The sequence below is a fragment of the Nematostella vectensis genome, chromosome 12, assembly GCF_932526225.1.
Source record: "Nematostella vectensis chromosome 12, jaNemVect1.1, whole genome shotgun sequence".
In the NCBI taxonomy this organism is placed as follows: Eukaryota; Metazoa; Cnidaria; class Anthozoa; order Actiniaria; family Edwardsiidae; genus Nematostella; species Nematostella vectensis.
In genome coordinates, this window is record NC_064045.1 from 6,464,587 (window position 1) to 6,480,631 (window position 16,045).

The following is a 16,045-nucleotide window of genomic DNA, read 5'->3' on the forward strand; positions in this document are numbered from 1 at the left end:
GTTCGAGTGGATAGCAGAAATATCGAACTGCCGTTCTGCGCTAATTTGAGGCGAAGCGCTTATTGAAGGCTTGGGACTTGATTAGTCATTTACTGTATGCGGGATTCAAAGATCTCAAAGGCTTTAAGGGTCTGAATTTGAAATGGGGGTCACCGCTGAGCCATTGGTTCCCCATGGTACGTTTTAAAGTGAAAAATGAATAGTTCTGTTTTTTTAAATTTTATTTAATGGCTGGCTACCGCGGCCATAGAACTTAGCAGCAATTTTTTCGGTCTTAAAAAGCCTGGGGAAAAAGCGCGCGGGAGACCTTGATGTTCTAAGAACGCTAGGGCCTGGCGCCCGTTTCTCGAAACACCCGAGAATTCTCGGGCCTGAAAACTTTATTTTGCATTTTTGCTAAAAATTTCGCATGTTTTCCTTTTGGAGAACCGCTTTCATGTTTTAGAACAGTTTGAACTTCCTGTTGGTTCGTATTCCAAATGATTACACTCAATAGGGCTATTTTCGAAGTTTTGCTGAAGCCAAAAAGTTATCCGAAAAGTCTCGGGTGAGTGAGAGGTCCCGATAACTTTCTTAATATTTAAGCCATGTTAATTTCGGGCCCGAGAAGTTCGAGAAAGATCAAAATCTATAAATCTATAAAGAGAATCATCCTTTACATAAATCTTTGTTGTGAAATACGATGTTTGACGACACATTTAGATACCATAAATTTTATAGAAATTAACCAGCTTTTTAAATTTAAGGAATAAATCGTTTTCGGGCCCGAGAATTCTCTGGTGTTTCGAGAAACGAGCCCCTGGCCCTATTTCAAAATGGCGGCCCGCAAAATCGTAGTAAACACGAATTCCTGCAAGTAGTCTTCTTGGAAATTCTCGACCTAGACAGTTCCAGGGCGACAAAAAAGCGAAAAAATGATCAAAGCGGTCTCCCAAATATGGAATGTAATGTCCTAATAAGAAATTGACGGAGCGAGCTGGAAAAACGACAGTTTTTAAAACAAGATTGATTGATATTTACACCTATTTCAAGTAAGGCTGCACTCGAATGTGTATCATAACCCGCAATGCTTCATGGGTACCAAGTAAATAAGCAAGTAAGGTAAATAAAATACAAATCCAGGCTTCAAAATCTGCGGAATTATTGTTCATGTATTTTCTTATGAACATTCACATGGCTTTCAGAGACCAGGATTCCGCTATTTACATGCGCTACCCGTGAACCACCGCGGGTTACGGCACACGGGTTCTCGAGTGCAACCTTTTTTGAAATAGGTGTATATGTTGAGGGGTAGGTGAAAGTTATTTCTACAAGTTGTAGATGCTCGTCATTTTATTTTGTATTCACCAGTAAAATCATCAACTATATTGCTGAAGTAGTCAACAATATCTTCATGCTTGATGTACACATTCTCATGATAAGGTGTTTCTTGCTTTTCTTTTTATGATTCTTTTTCTTGAGTTTTAGGCATGCTTTTAGTATGTAATTCAGAATGATCTATACATCAGATTGAAACTAAATCTAAATTATTCTCCATTTTTGTTTCCTGTTCCGACGCCTCACATTTTTGTGAGTTCTAATGTTGTTTGTCCGTTGCCTCCAGGGTTCTGTGGCATATTCAGTTCTTTCTCGTTGCCTTACGTTTCTTTCTGTTCCTCAGGTTCTTCTCCGCTTTCACTGCATGGCGTCTCCTCTTCGCCCATCTCAATCAATTCCTCTTTTGCCTTACACACCGCCTTTTCCCAGAGCTTTGCGGTTTCAAGTAGCTGTGTTTTCCAGTATACTACGAGATCCTTTTTGAGCCGTTTGAAATGTGTATCACATTTCTCTAAGACAAGACGTTTGCCTTGGACTTTGACATCATTGTCGGCAGCTCTTTTGGTCTTCCTGTTATGTCTATCTATTGCAGCGATATCGGTATGTCGCCCGGACGTGGAACTGGAAACCAAGTCGACAGTCTTGTAGTATTTCACCTTGCACCCCATTCTTGCTGTTTCATCCATTGTCGGGCAGTTAGCAGTGACGGTTACGCCTGTTTTGTAGTCAGGATGGTAGAAAAAATAACTATTGGTGTTCGAGTCAAGCTCTGATGTTATTACTTGGTCTTTCGGGCGATCAGCATCGTTTTGATGAGCGGCATTCGTTATCTAGAAAAACAACATTAGATCGTTTTAGGAAGCGCGCAGTCTCGTACCCAGACTCCGCAATTTTGGGAGGCTGAATAAGCGCACGGTGCATGACGGTCAGGATGTGGTTTCGGTTTTCCGTCTTCGCTTCAGGGTTTCTGTGGATGTCCCCGCGACAACAAAAACGACTGGGTACGAATCTGGGAAGCGCACAGTCTGGGAAGATTCCCTGTCACGGATGCGCATCTCTATCCTCTACAGGAATCCCGATAAAGACTCGAGAAACTAGGCTGAATCATATGCATTGTACAAAGGAGCCCCTCGTAAAGATTGTTGACTGGGGAATGAAGAATTCTTTCTTGCCATAACGCCCTGAGACGCCTGTAAAATATAGGCCCAACTCCAAAACGTCAGAAATGCAAACTAAACATCACCAGACCCGGATACTCATAGATTCCTCCAAGGCATAGACGACCTTCAAAAGCGCAGCTAAGCAATGCAATAGAATTGACTCTTTTGTCTAAATATCAACCTTGATTTCTGACCAATTCATAAACAAATGCTTAAACTTAGAAACATTTCTTACCAAAAAAGACACAAAATTTCGAACTACAAATAGAGACAAGAAAACACAGATCAAATAGATACCTTTATTGCGCTCCGTCAGGTCCCATTTTAAAGCAATCAGTCCCAATAATCAATGCTAGAACCTCCATTAGAAGCGAGCCTACACTACCTGCACTGCATCATGGGAGTCTTAGAAACACCTTGACAGACATGCGGGCAATCTCCCCCCCCCCCCCCCAGAATAAGAACAGTTTTTTCATAAGTCTCTTTGCCCCAAAGCCAAACAAAACATTTCCAGGTCCAAGGAACCAAGAATAAGCCTGTTAACAATTTTTGAATCAGGTTGGGTAGCAAAGATGGCCGACATTGGAGAGTATGAGGCCATTCACCAGAAAATTCCTTTCTCACTTGGTGAAACCCAGACAAGGAATTATCCCGTTGAATCAACCTCAGCGTGCAAACATCCATAAGCACAGCATTAATTATGCCCAAATAGACTTTATGATGTCCTAAGGCACTCTCCAGATGTGAAAAAGCTGTAATTTTTAAGCAAATTACAAGTAAAACTGTTGTAAAGCAACTGGCTGTAGCAGTGCCGTCGCTAGAAAGAAAAGGCACCGCAGTGCATTGTTGAAAACTTCAAGGAATGCCATCTTGGGTCAGCGGTAGCTTAGCTTAACTGGTAGTGTTGGACTTGAGATAGGGGGGGAGGTTTTTGTTTTCAGTCTGTTTTTCTTACAATTTTGCTCAAAAGTACCCAGGAGTGAAAGGGTTAAAATAAGCGAAAACAATATTTCATCAGGCGCGTACACAGAGGGCCAAAAAGTGGGCCATTTCTTATTGAGGAATCTTTAAATACTTGCGTTTTCCATATGATATCTATGACCGCTGTTCCCAGAGCCTCTCGAAAATGCTTTTTGGACAATCTCTGATAGAGCTAAAGTACACATGAAATGTTAGGAAAATTTGAGAAATGACTATTAGTACCTTATTTTTGTAGATTTGATCGTATGCCCACTGACTGTATTTAACGTAAAGATCGCCTTTCTCGACAATATCCTCAAGGTAGCGCTTGATGTATTTGTCCTTGTCGTCACTTTTAGAGTCATTTCTGTACGATCCAACCAACATTTTCAGGGCGTAAAGGTGCAGCGAGGCGTAGTCTCTAAAGGTCAAGAGAGAAGCCTCTAGGATCTTTGTGTTGTACAAGTCCACATCTTCTTTGAAGGGCTGATTCTGGTACTTCGGGAGCTCGGTATCCATGTATCTGGCGGCGTCTCGCTGGCATCTCAAGTTGTCCTCCAGAGTGACCTCTTCCAAGCAAACGGACCACTTGTTTTGTAAAGTTTTAAACTCTCTTGATATCAGTCTTCTTTCCATATCCATGATGGACTTGTCAACGTATTGTCCCATGGACGAGATTCGCAGGTTCATGCTATGTGTGATCTCTTCGAATGCGGCATCCACCTATTGCAATATTTAAGGGGTGGTCAGTATATCGAGGGAGAAACACATTACCCAGAGAATAATATTTGTACAAAGTAGTCAGTATATCGAGGGAGAAGCTCGTTACAGTGTATTATTATAAGGCTACGATGACACGCACGCTCTGATTGGCTGATCATGCGGGCGTTATTTAACAAATAGATCTCATTTTTGCGTGCGTCTGTCCTCTAATAGATGCACAGATGACGACATAGCGTTTTGTTCATGACACGTGTTATAGCGTGTCATGAACAAAAAAGTACACAACGAGGGGTCAATATGCAGCTCTTACAAGCTGCAATTTGATTGGGCAAATGTACAATATCCGCACCTCGACACAAAGAAAGAGAAGAATAGAGACAAAAGAACTCCTTTGTAGAACAAAGATAATAGGAGACAAAGCAGCTGCGTACTTACTCCAACGGGGCGCAGTCTCTTTTTCGTAAAATGTTTACCGTAAAATCATAATAGGCACAAATACAGAGCTTGGGCTACCTGTGCGCTGAACGGTAAAAATCTTTTTGCTTCGATTTCCATTCATTTGGGCCCAACGGATCATTTTTAGATCATTTTTAGGGCTACAAAAACCAACATTTATTCATACCAATGTCTATTTGGTATGTTGTCGCTTTATATTATTGAAGGTTTTCAATCTTTTACATTTTTTTAGTTATGACCATGCGACCATAAACTAATCGATAAGCTAATAGAATGATGATTCGCGCGAAAGCGAAAGTTGATTTGTTTTCTCGTCTTTTAAATTTATAAAAGCCATATAATTAACTCTTTTTAACCTTGCTTGCTCGGTTACAGTGAGGACAACATTGTTCAAAGGTGTTAAAGCCGATTCTGATTAGTCAAAGTTGTTCAGCATGGCCCGCTTTCTGTGTCCTCACTGTAATAAGTGTTTTTTTTTAGCGGTCATGGTTACGAATGCTGCATTCTGATTGGCTAGTAGAGCGGTCCGGAGATTCCTACATCTTCCAGGTCCGAGAACCGATCCTGGAGATTGTCCCGAAAGCTTGATGCAATTCGCAAATGTCTTTGCCTTGAAAGCTTAAAACCATTCACAACTAAAATAGTTTAAAATCGTCTAAATCATTGTCTTTACGGAAAATCCGCTTCAAAATCCCTGTGTGTTGGCAATTTCCCGCCATAATGATTTTTCAACGCGCGTGAAAATTTGCTAAAATTTTATTTGGGATAAGAAGCAGCACAGGCTTACCAACCTCTCAGTCAATCCCTGTAACTATCTCGAATATTTTCACGATTGATCACCTCCTGTATAATTGTCCTATACTTGTCTCATATCCTAGAATAAAGGTCACAATAAACTCTCATTGCTTTGTGATCTTTATTTATTCAAAATAAGCGGTATTTCTAACGTTTGAGCAGTTGAGGGACTCCGCGTTACTTGAAGTACTTCTTTTTATAGGTATCTAGCTTATTCTGAATAAATACACATCACAAAGCAATGAGAGTTTATTATGACCTTTATTCTAGGATATAGACTATTATAGGACAATTACAGGAGGTGATCAATCGTGAAAATATTCGAGCTAGTTACTGGGATTGACTGGAGACTGACTGAGAGGTTGGTAAGCCTGTGTGGAAGCAGCAGCAAATCGTTCCTGTATACGAAGAAAAGCGAAAAATCATTAAAGGATTTTCCTGCATATCATAAATAAATAAATAAATATCATATCCACAGTAAATAATATTCATATCCACAGTTAAGAGAAGTATTTTAGTGAATTGCATCTGTCGGTTGAAGATTCAAAGAAAGAACGGAAAAAAAAAACAATTCCAATTCGAGTTGAATACGACGTATCATTCGGGACTAAATATGTTTTACAACATTGATAGAGCATGTTTTCGTCATTCAGTGTTCAGAGGATGTCTTCATCATTGGATGTTCTGTATCTTTAAAACTGATATTACTGGAATGGTCAGAGCGAAGAGGCCGTCGGCCTCGGTCAGTATGGACCTTTAGCAACGGCGACGGCTAGGACAACGAGATCGAAAAAGATGTGTTTGCGCTTGGCGATCAATTATAATTTAATTGCAATGGAATAAGCAAAGCATTATAAATTAGATATAGATAAAAAGAAACTAAGGACATTGTTTCTACAGTAGCGAACGTGGTTAGAGGAGTTTACAGTGCAAACGTCCGCGTCCTCAATTGACCGTGAAAGTTGGAGTTTTCACATCGTGGTTTTATGAAAAACGGCTGAAATGTATCAGACAGAACGCATTTTCACGTGCTGCTATTGAATTCCGAATCAAATCCCATTGTTTTCTGCCGTCGGCGTCCACATTGCCGTCGTCGTTGCTTAAGGTCCCTAGTATTTTTAAGACCTCGGACCTACCATTCAGCAAATAACCCCTATACACTTATAAAGGATACAAAATATACACTCACCCTTATATAGGAGACGAAAAATACACTTACACTTATATAGGAGACGAAATATACACTCACACTTATATAGGAGACGAAAGATACACTCACACTTATATAGGAGACGAAAGATACATTAACAATTATATAGGAGACGAAAGATACACTAACACTTATATAGGAGACGAAAGATACACTCACACTTATACAGGAGACGAAAGATACACTCACACTTATATAGGAGACGAAAGATACACTCACACTTATACAGGAGACGAAAGATACACTCACACTTATACAGGAGACGAAAGATACACTCACACTTATATAGGAGACGAAAGATACACTCACACTTATACAGGAGACGAAAGATACACTCACACTTATACAGGAGACGAAAGATACACTCACACTTATAAAGGAGACGAAAGATACACTCACACTTATATAGGAGACGTAATATACACTCACACTTATATAGGAGACGAAAGATACACTCACACTTATATAGGAGACGAAAGATACACTCACACTTATATAGGAGACGAAAGATACACTAACACTTATATAGGAGACGAAAGATACACTCACACTTATATAGGAGACGAAAGATACACTCACACTTATATAGAAGACGAAAGATACACTCACACTTATACAGGAGACGAAAGATACACTCACACTTATACAGGAGACGAAAGATACACTCACACTTATACAGGAGACGAATCACACTTATAGGAGACGAGAAATGCACTCGCACTAATACAGGAGACGAAATAGTAGACAAACCTTCTCGAGAATGTCTTTTGGTGTTGGTCCCTCCGCAAATCCGACTGTGGCAAACACCGCGCCAAAGACCCCAAACGCCGCCGAAGCGTACGTTGCAACTTTCGCAAATCTCTTGATCAGTTCCAAGGTCTCCGCCAGCCCCTCGGCATTCGCTAGAACATGTGACTTGATTTCGAACGCGAAACTCAACGCCAAATCAAATTTCTCAACGACTGGGGACTTGATTGGCTGGATATCGATCTGGTTACCTGATCCATCGTAGCCACTATATTCGCAGTTTCCTTCCCAAGTTATTTCGGGGGTACTTTCTTGAGTTGTGTGAGCTATTTGCAGCAGGAAGAATGCCGCGAGTAGCAGGGACATCGCTGTTCGCCCATTCCAAGACATCTGGAAGATAAATTGTTAGCGAGGCAAGTCACTTTTTTTTTCTGATTGATCTCATATCACTGGAGAACAACTTTATGTTATTCTAACGTACTCTATGCACTCTTATGTACTACGAGGGACGGTTATATATAGGGTGCGGTTCTATAAAAGAAGACTACCCCCGATTTTGATACGTGGTACATATGGTTTCAATCCAAGAACTTAAAGCAAGCGAGCCCCGTACTTAAACAAACGCTATTTGTATCTACTGGGAATTATATATAAATATATATAATCTTATAAATAATCTACTTTATTATATCCGTTAGCAGCAGATAAAGCAATACATTTATCAATGATAGTTACTTTTCGTTAAAATGAAGTAGAAATATTATATCAAGGAATAGAATCAAAAAGCCCAAACTGTCGCGATCTCGTACCAGAACAATTAATACAATACACAAAAACTGGAAATCAACTCTGCCAAATTTTCGTCTTTAATAAGACTTCTTCAGGGCAGACTGAAGAAGGTGAATCGTTACAAGCTTATTTACATCAGAATAGTGGCGCGAGACGCAAAAACATTACAACTGACAAAAACGCGCATTTTCTAGAATAGCGCGCGCCATGGATAAAAAGAATTTACACATCTAAATAATGCTTCTTATTATTTACAGGTATTAGGTACGGCTATAGGTACTAGAATGGCACCATCATATGCTAATCTTTTTATGGCTAAAGTTGAAAAGGAAATCATAGACTCTTCTCCAGTTAAGCCTTATTTATGGCGTAGGTATATCGATGACATTTTCATGATCTGGACTGAAGGTGAGGACGCTCTGAGAGAGTTTATGGCTCACATGAACTCCATACATAAAACTATAAAATTTACGTTTGAGTGGTCCACTAGTCAGGTAATTTTTTTGGATGTTTCACTTACTCTTAGGGATGGGTTAATATCTACAGATCTGTATAGTAAGCCTACTGATAAGCATCAATATCTTTTTCATACGTTCTGTCATCCGTCTGCTTGTAAGAAAGGCATTCCTTTTGGGCAGGCACTACGTATTCGTAGGATATGTTCGGAAGACTCTTCTTTCGAAAAGAGGGTATTAGAGTTACAAGGTTATTTAGTTGATAGGGGTTATGACAGCAGGTTTGTGGGGAGGGAAGTTGACCGGGTTAGACGTATTCCTAGGGACGACACATTGAAAGACAGGCGTAAAGGTAAGAATGATCGTGTACCTTTTGTAGTCACTTTTCATCCAGCTTTACCTAATTTACCTGGTATTCTTCGTAATTTACAGCCAGTTCTAGAATCTTCTAGTAGATGTAGGGGTGCTATTGGTGGGGTACCTATGGTGGCTTATAGGAAACCTAGGAGTTTAAAGGATATGTTGGTGCACTCTTCTCTTAAAGAGGATAGTACTCAGGTTAGAGGTTGTGGTAAGTGTGGCGGTAAAAGGTGTAGGGTGTGTAACTTTCTTAAGACAGGGCGGGAGTTTCGCAGTACAGTTACTAATAAGAAATATGTCATTAATTTTGACTTGGACTGTAACTCAGATTTTGTTGTTTATCTAATTACTTGCTCTATGTGTAGCAAGCAATACGTAGGGTCTACTATCAATAGTTTTAGGAAGCGTTTTAATAATCATAAAAGTAGGTTAAATAAGCACCCTAGTTTACCGGTTAGTGAAAAAGTTAAGGATGACCTTATCTATCAACATTTTCATTGCGACAATCATTTAGGTCTTAATAATGTTATGGTACAACTTATAGATAAGTGTAACTCTGAGGCTCAGCTTAGGGAAAGGGAAGGCCGGTGGGCTTATCGGCTTAGGTCTATCTACCCGCTGAGTCTTAATAGTGATGACTTTTTTTGTAGTAGGAACCCACATAGAGATGTGTAAATTCTTTTTATCCATAGCGCGCGCTATTCTAGAAAATGCGCGTTTTTGTCAGTTGTAATGTTTTTGCGTCTCGCGCCACTATTCTGATGTAAATAAGCTTGTAACGATTCACCTTCTTCAGTCTGCCCTGAAGAAGTCTTATTAAAGACGAAAATTTGGCAGAGTTGATTTCCAGTTTTTGTGTATTATATCAAGGAATAGAATACACCAACACCTACCTTTCCAGCACCAGATAAGAACTCCGAATGAACTGATTTTGTCGAAAGCGATGTTTTTCACAAATGTGATCACGATCACGTGATGTCTGATATTCAGTCAAGTGTTTTACGGCGGCTACCATCAAAGTGATTTAGGGGGAGGGGGGATGTCAAGGCGGACCATAAAGAATCGGCGGGGGGGGGGGGGGGATGGGGTTGGAACGGAGATTTTAAGGATGTGTGAGCACAAAGGACCTGTCGTCTAGTGGGGGATTTATTAGGGCAATGGACTTTTTTCCAGAAAGTTCTCTCTATGGCTACGAATTATTGTTAATCTAACGAGACAATAACATCCTGGACCTAACTGGCACTATACCTCTTACCCCCCCCCCCCCCTTCCTTCCTACCTGTATCCGCCTTTGCAGGTGGTTGTTGGCGGTGTTAGATAAATTTTTTAATGATATTAAGATGAGTTCAGGGCCATGTACACACGTGGGTCATGAATTCATCCCTGAATAACTAATCTTATTTTTGATATTTACCTCCCACCGGGTTAATGGGATCGGTTTTATGAAGTACTAAAAGCTGAATACTTGTACATTTAAGGCATTATGCTAAAGTATTATGTGGTCATGTGAAAGCGCTATGCAAACCGTCAAAGAAACAAAAGGACCTTGAAAAACAGACACGTTACGTTAAATCCCCATCCGTTATTAACGTCCAGGGTTTAGGACACCCGAAAGGTCATCCGTTTGACATTTATTATTACTCTACCCGTCATTTCAAAGCGCTTGCCGAACTATCAAGCCATTATCCTTCTTAATAAAATTGAAAAAAACACACGTTACAACAAATGTCAGACTTACGTTTTTGCAGACATAAGGTTCGTCTTTGATATCTGGATTAAATACCGCATAATTTCTTTCGGTTATTTTAATCTAGTGTATGGGAGGAGGGTCATCACGCATGCATAAAGAAATCTATGGTCACAGGTAATTGATTCTTCTTTATCCTTTTGCGCATGCGCGGCCGCATAACATTTTTTACGCCCTGTGCACTCGCCTCTTGAACAAAGAGACGGAGGAAGAAAGCCACCAGACAACTGCTGGCTTGCATCGGACCTTGTTGTCTGCCTCGGCAGTTGGAGATTATTGCGGACTTTAAGAAGACCCTGCGCGCAGGGTTGACTGGGTTACCTGAGATCTGCAACTTGTTTGGGCACTGTGTTTGTTGTGACATGTATGACAAAGATTTTACTTCCCATTTTGGATATGATAAAATATATACATACAGTACATAATCTTGTTTTTTATTGTAAATGCCACATCACAACACTGATTGGGTAATAAGCATCGTCTCTTCGGGTGTGGGGTGGACTCGGAGGTGTGCTCCATTTGAGTAGATGGGGCTGATTGTCCTATCTTTTGCAGTGTAAAAATCTTACAAATATTTTCCCCGCAGCAGAGATAGCACCGAAATAAAATTCAGGAAAAAATGAGTTTGTGTTTGAAAATTGTTAAATATTTCTTAAACATTTTTTTGGTTAACTGCCCTTAATCACTTAAGTAAATTTATTTTAACACCGAAAGGGAGCCATATTGTATTAACAATATAATTTAGATTTGATTTATTATTTCATTTGAGTAGATGGGGCTGATTGTCCTGTCTTTACAGTATAAAAATCCTACAAATACGATCCCCACAGCAGAGTTAGCACCGAAATAAAATTGAGGAAAGCTAAGAATGTGTTTTAAGATTGTTTTTCTTAAAAATTTCTTTGGACCACCGCCCTCTATGTGCTATCACTTAGGGGTAAATTTATTTTAACATCCAAAGTGAATCTAAGTGAATCATATTGTATTAACAATATAATTTTATTGAAATGTATTATTTTATTTATGTAAATGCCAAGTAAACTATAGAATATCCAGGATTGATTTAAATTAGAGCATATACATATTTTCAAGACCAGCAACAATACAAAGACAACACAATTATCTAGATTTTATTGAAAATTTTCCATAAAAATAAGACATTCAATGAGAAATAAAGGTATTTTAGGGAAATAACAAAACTTATCTAAAGGAAGCACCAAAATACCAAAAAAATAAGCGAATCGGGCCTTCAACTGCACAAATAACATGAATCTGAGAGCTGGAATCTTACAATTCAAGATGGCAGTCATGACACAGTTTTAAATTATGCAGAAGGTATTCTGGTAGCTAGGCATTGCGATGACGTTAAACGGTAGGCCAGTACTTCGTGTAAGAAAAATGCTCATGTAAGACCGCAATGAGTAAACTAAAAAAAGAGATACCCAGTGGCGCACGGGCTTCCTGGGCATTGCGCAATAATGCACGTTGTTAGGAACCATGACGAAAACTAACTGGGCTACCACAGGTATCCCAGTAAAGAGGTGTGGACACGACAGAGTCTGATATATGCACGATAAATATCGACATAGGCAAACTGTACTGCGGCCCTCGACCCGGAGGGGCCAACTGAGAAGATAGGCCGAAGAAAGCAGACCGAGAAGAAATTCACCAAAAACGCCATAAACGTCTCAGTCCATGTTTGTTGTTTTGGTTCGCAAAATAGGCTCTTTGGCAACGAGATGTCGCTCGCACCATAGTCATGGACACTGGCCTCAAAATATTGTGGGGGGGGGGCAAGATACAGAAACAGTTTTAAAGATATTTGGGAGAAGGGGGGGCATGTGCCCCTAGTGCCCTATATGTAGTGTATTAGCACACTTTTCTTAAGTATCATATAACAGAGATGACGTTATTGATAATGATTACAGTTAGGATCATAACTAAAATTGGATGCATTTTGTAAATAAAAAAAATATCCAATCACAGCAGAGTACCTACCCCTCCCTCTTGGTATTTGTATGCCAAGCTATCACTTGAAACAAAATGGCGGCGCGGAGTGGAGTACGATTATACAACCTAACCGTCTCTTTGAAGCTGTTTGACACCCCGAAAATAATATGCCACATTCAATATCGAAACCTGCACTTATAGTTCACTAAACGTGAACACAGACCCGGGAAGCACCGTCGACTCGATGCTTATGCGTTGTAGTAAGCTAAGTACAGCAACTAAAACACTAGTGTAAAAGTTTTACTTGATACAAAATTAAATAGAGAACTTCTAATGTTGCCCCTCTGTTTTTCCATCATCAAAATCACGAGGTATTTAAGTTATTTTAAACTGTTCTTCAAGGCAGTTACTTCCATACCAGGGGTCTACTATAAAGCCGTAGATTATACATAGATTTTACTTAATTTTCTCAATAGTTTCACGTGTGATCAAAATACAACGGCGTACAGTGAATGTATCAAACAATAAAAGTATTTATAAAAAAAATTAGCGAAAGAGAGAGAGGGGGCTTAAACTTGAACAACCAATCTGGGTTCAAGTTTACTTGTGTGACCACAGTCATTGTACTCCACTGAACACCATTAAGCAGACATACTTTATGAGAAAAATTTGGTGACAGTTAAGTTATATGATGGCTTCAGATGTCTTCAGAAGAAAATCACCCCCATTCCCACCCCTGGATCTGTCTCTGTATGGGTGTGTTCATTAGAAATGAGGTATAGACATGAACGCCCTACAGAAAATATAGGACAACAGACAGAATCATTTTCAAACATTAAAAATTATAAGCGAGAGAGATAGAGTATTTTGGCCTAAAAGTGTGGTAAAGCAGCAAATGATCATGAATTTGAATGTAATATACTGAGATTGCATTGTTTCTATTATTTTGTGCCACTAATTTTCTTTGCGTATTCTAGTGGGGATTTATGTGATCCTGTGCTTTGCACTTGAGCACCAGAAATTAATACTGTAGCCACCATCATCTCCAGTAAACCAACCCAACAACCTCTTTCCAAATACTCCAAAGCATTAAGCAGACATACTGTATGAATAAAAAGTTTTCTGACAGTTAACTTATATGATGTCTTCAGAAGAAAATCACCCCCATTCCCACCCCTGGATCTGTCTCTGTATGGATGTGTTCATTAGAAATAAGGTATAGACATGAAAGCCCTACAGAAAATATAGGACAACAGACAGAATCATTTTCAAACATTGAAAATTATAAGCGAGAGAGAGAGAGAGGGGGGGGGGGGGGCTTAACCTGGGTGTAAGTTTACTTGTGTGACCACAGTCATTGTAATCCACTGGACACTAAAATCTTTTTTTGCTTCAAAAGCTTATCTTTCTCAGTCCACCCAAAATGTAGTTTTCATAATTTAATTTCTTATCATCAGGGCGTTAACTATAGATTTTCAAGTGTAACAGTATTTAGAATAATGAGGGTGGTATTTTTTGGACACAACCTATGTATTCTAGAATAAAAAGGAACTTTAAAAAGAAATCCAAGGTGCTAAGCAATGAATAACTGTTTTTAGTTTTTTTTTACTAAATTGTTGGTCAACCCTCCTTGTGTATAACCAGTGTGTGTAAGTGTATAACCTTACACATCCCTGGTATAACTTACCCTAAAATTTCATTTGTCATGTCAACTAACTAAAATTCATAAATATTGTTAGATTTTACAAGTCTTATGCACAGTAGAAACAATTCTGCATTATTTTGGCCTAAAAGTGTGGTAAAGCAGCAGAAATGATCATGATTTTGAATGAAATATGCTGATATTGCATTGTTTCTATTATTTTGTGCCACCAATTTACTTTGCTTATTCTAGCAGGGAATTATGTGATCCTGTGATTAGCATGTGTGCACCAGAAATTAAAACTAGCCACTATCATCTCCAGCAACCCCTTTCCAAATACTCCAAAGCATTAAGCAGACATATGAGAAAAATTTGGTGACAGTTAACTTATATGATGTCTTCAGAAGAAAATCAACCCCATTCCCACCTCTGGATCTGTCTCTGTATGGGTGTGTTCATTAGAAATGAGGTATAGAGACATGAAAGCCCTACAGAAAATATAGGAAACAGACAGGATCATTTTCGAACATTCAAAATTTTATTTTTGATATTAAATCAGCCATCCTATTTTAGCCTGACAATGTTTTGAAAATTAAAAAATAATATAACTGAATGATTAATTGTCAATTACACCCACATGGACTCTATTTTTTAACAGAAATTCTGTCCGCTTGACTAAAGGGTGCAACTTAGTTTACATGAACATTTTTCATCTTTATAAAAGAATAGATAACAGGGGTTTGATGTATAAGCACTAAACTCCTGATTCCTTTCCATACATAAGTCTTTAAATGTAGGCATGTATCTTTATACCAAGCCAAAGAGAATACGGCAGAAATTGCTTTGTTTATTTGGCAGTATCCACTCAAACTTTGCATCATGCACTGGATTTACGTAAAATAAGTTGCCATCTAGCATGGTGTAAGATAGGTATACAATGATTTATTGTAGAATACTGCAGAAAATTTCACTTGTCATTTATCTCAAGAGCATACCCCTTGAAAAAATATCCCATATAAATAAGCTCCTACTCATGTGCTCACTAGGCCAGTCCCTTTCAATTTCATCGATTATTTTTATTCGCAACGGCTACTGTAGCACCCCAACCGAAACGAAAAGAAAAGACAAAAAAGGTTTACCACAACTCTGCTTCTTGCTTGTTTTAGTCGGCTACCTTTCTTCTGCTACACTCTCTCAGGTACTGGACTTGAGATTCCATGATACAGCATGTAACTTGCGAAAATGTAAACAAAAATTAAAGGCGGGGTACCCATGGGGTACCCACGAGGTATTCGCTTGTTCAAAGCATCAAAATGATGAAAAACTATTGTAGATTTTGTCGATGTATTTCCTTTTTTGCTGACACCGTCCGGACCTAACGAAAATCCCAACTTTCTCAGATCGATCGGGCACGTTGGTGACGTTGGCCGTAAATCTTGAAATAAATATTTTCTCGCCACAATCGCACTGATTCGTTTTAACAACAAGGCGTCCGGGTTCCTCTAGCATGCAGTAAACGCAATAAATCATAGGTAGGAGTATTATTCGGCCGACAGAAAAACGTTTTCTGCGTGGTTCTCTCGCCGCGGCTATGGCTGCCATTTTGCATAATAATGAAGTAAACTGATACCTCCAATTTTAGTTATGATCCTAGCTGTTTACTCTAGAGCGTAATGTACCTTCGCGTTATTGCGCATGCACTTGCACGTAATTGCATCTCAATGACAGATAGAT

The 16,045-nt window shown here is 39.1% G+C and overlaps 1 protein-coding gene across 1 annotated transcript; it reads right to left on the reverse strand.

Moving 5' to 3' along the window:
• Positions 1-1,317: 1,317 nt before the first annotated feature.
• On the reverse strand, positions 1,318-9,919 carry LOC116615470. The gene is made up of 4 exons (XM_032377101.2): positions 9,866-9,919; positions 7,372-7,758; positions 3,681-4,160; positions 1,318-2,147 (listed from the first exon to the last, which is right to left on the reverse strand). Exons 2-4 carry the CDS (start codon positions 7,756-7,758, stop codon positions 1,638-1,640), a joined length of 1,377 nt encoding a protein of 458 aa, XP_032232992.1. The 5' UTR covers positions 9,866-9,919; the 3' UTR covers positions 1,318-1,637.
• Between the last annotated feature and the right edge of the window lie 6,126 nt (positions 9,920-16,045).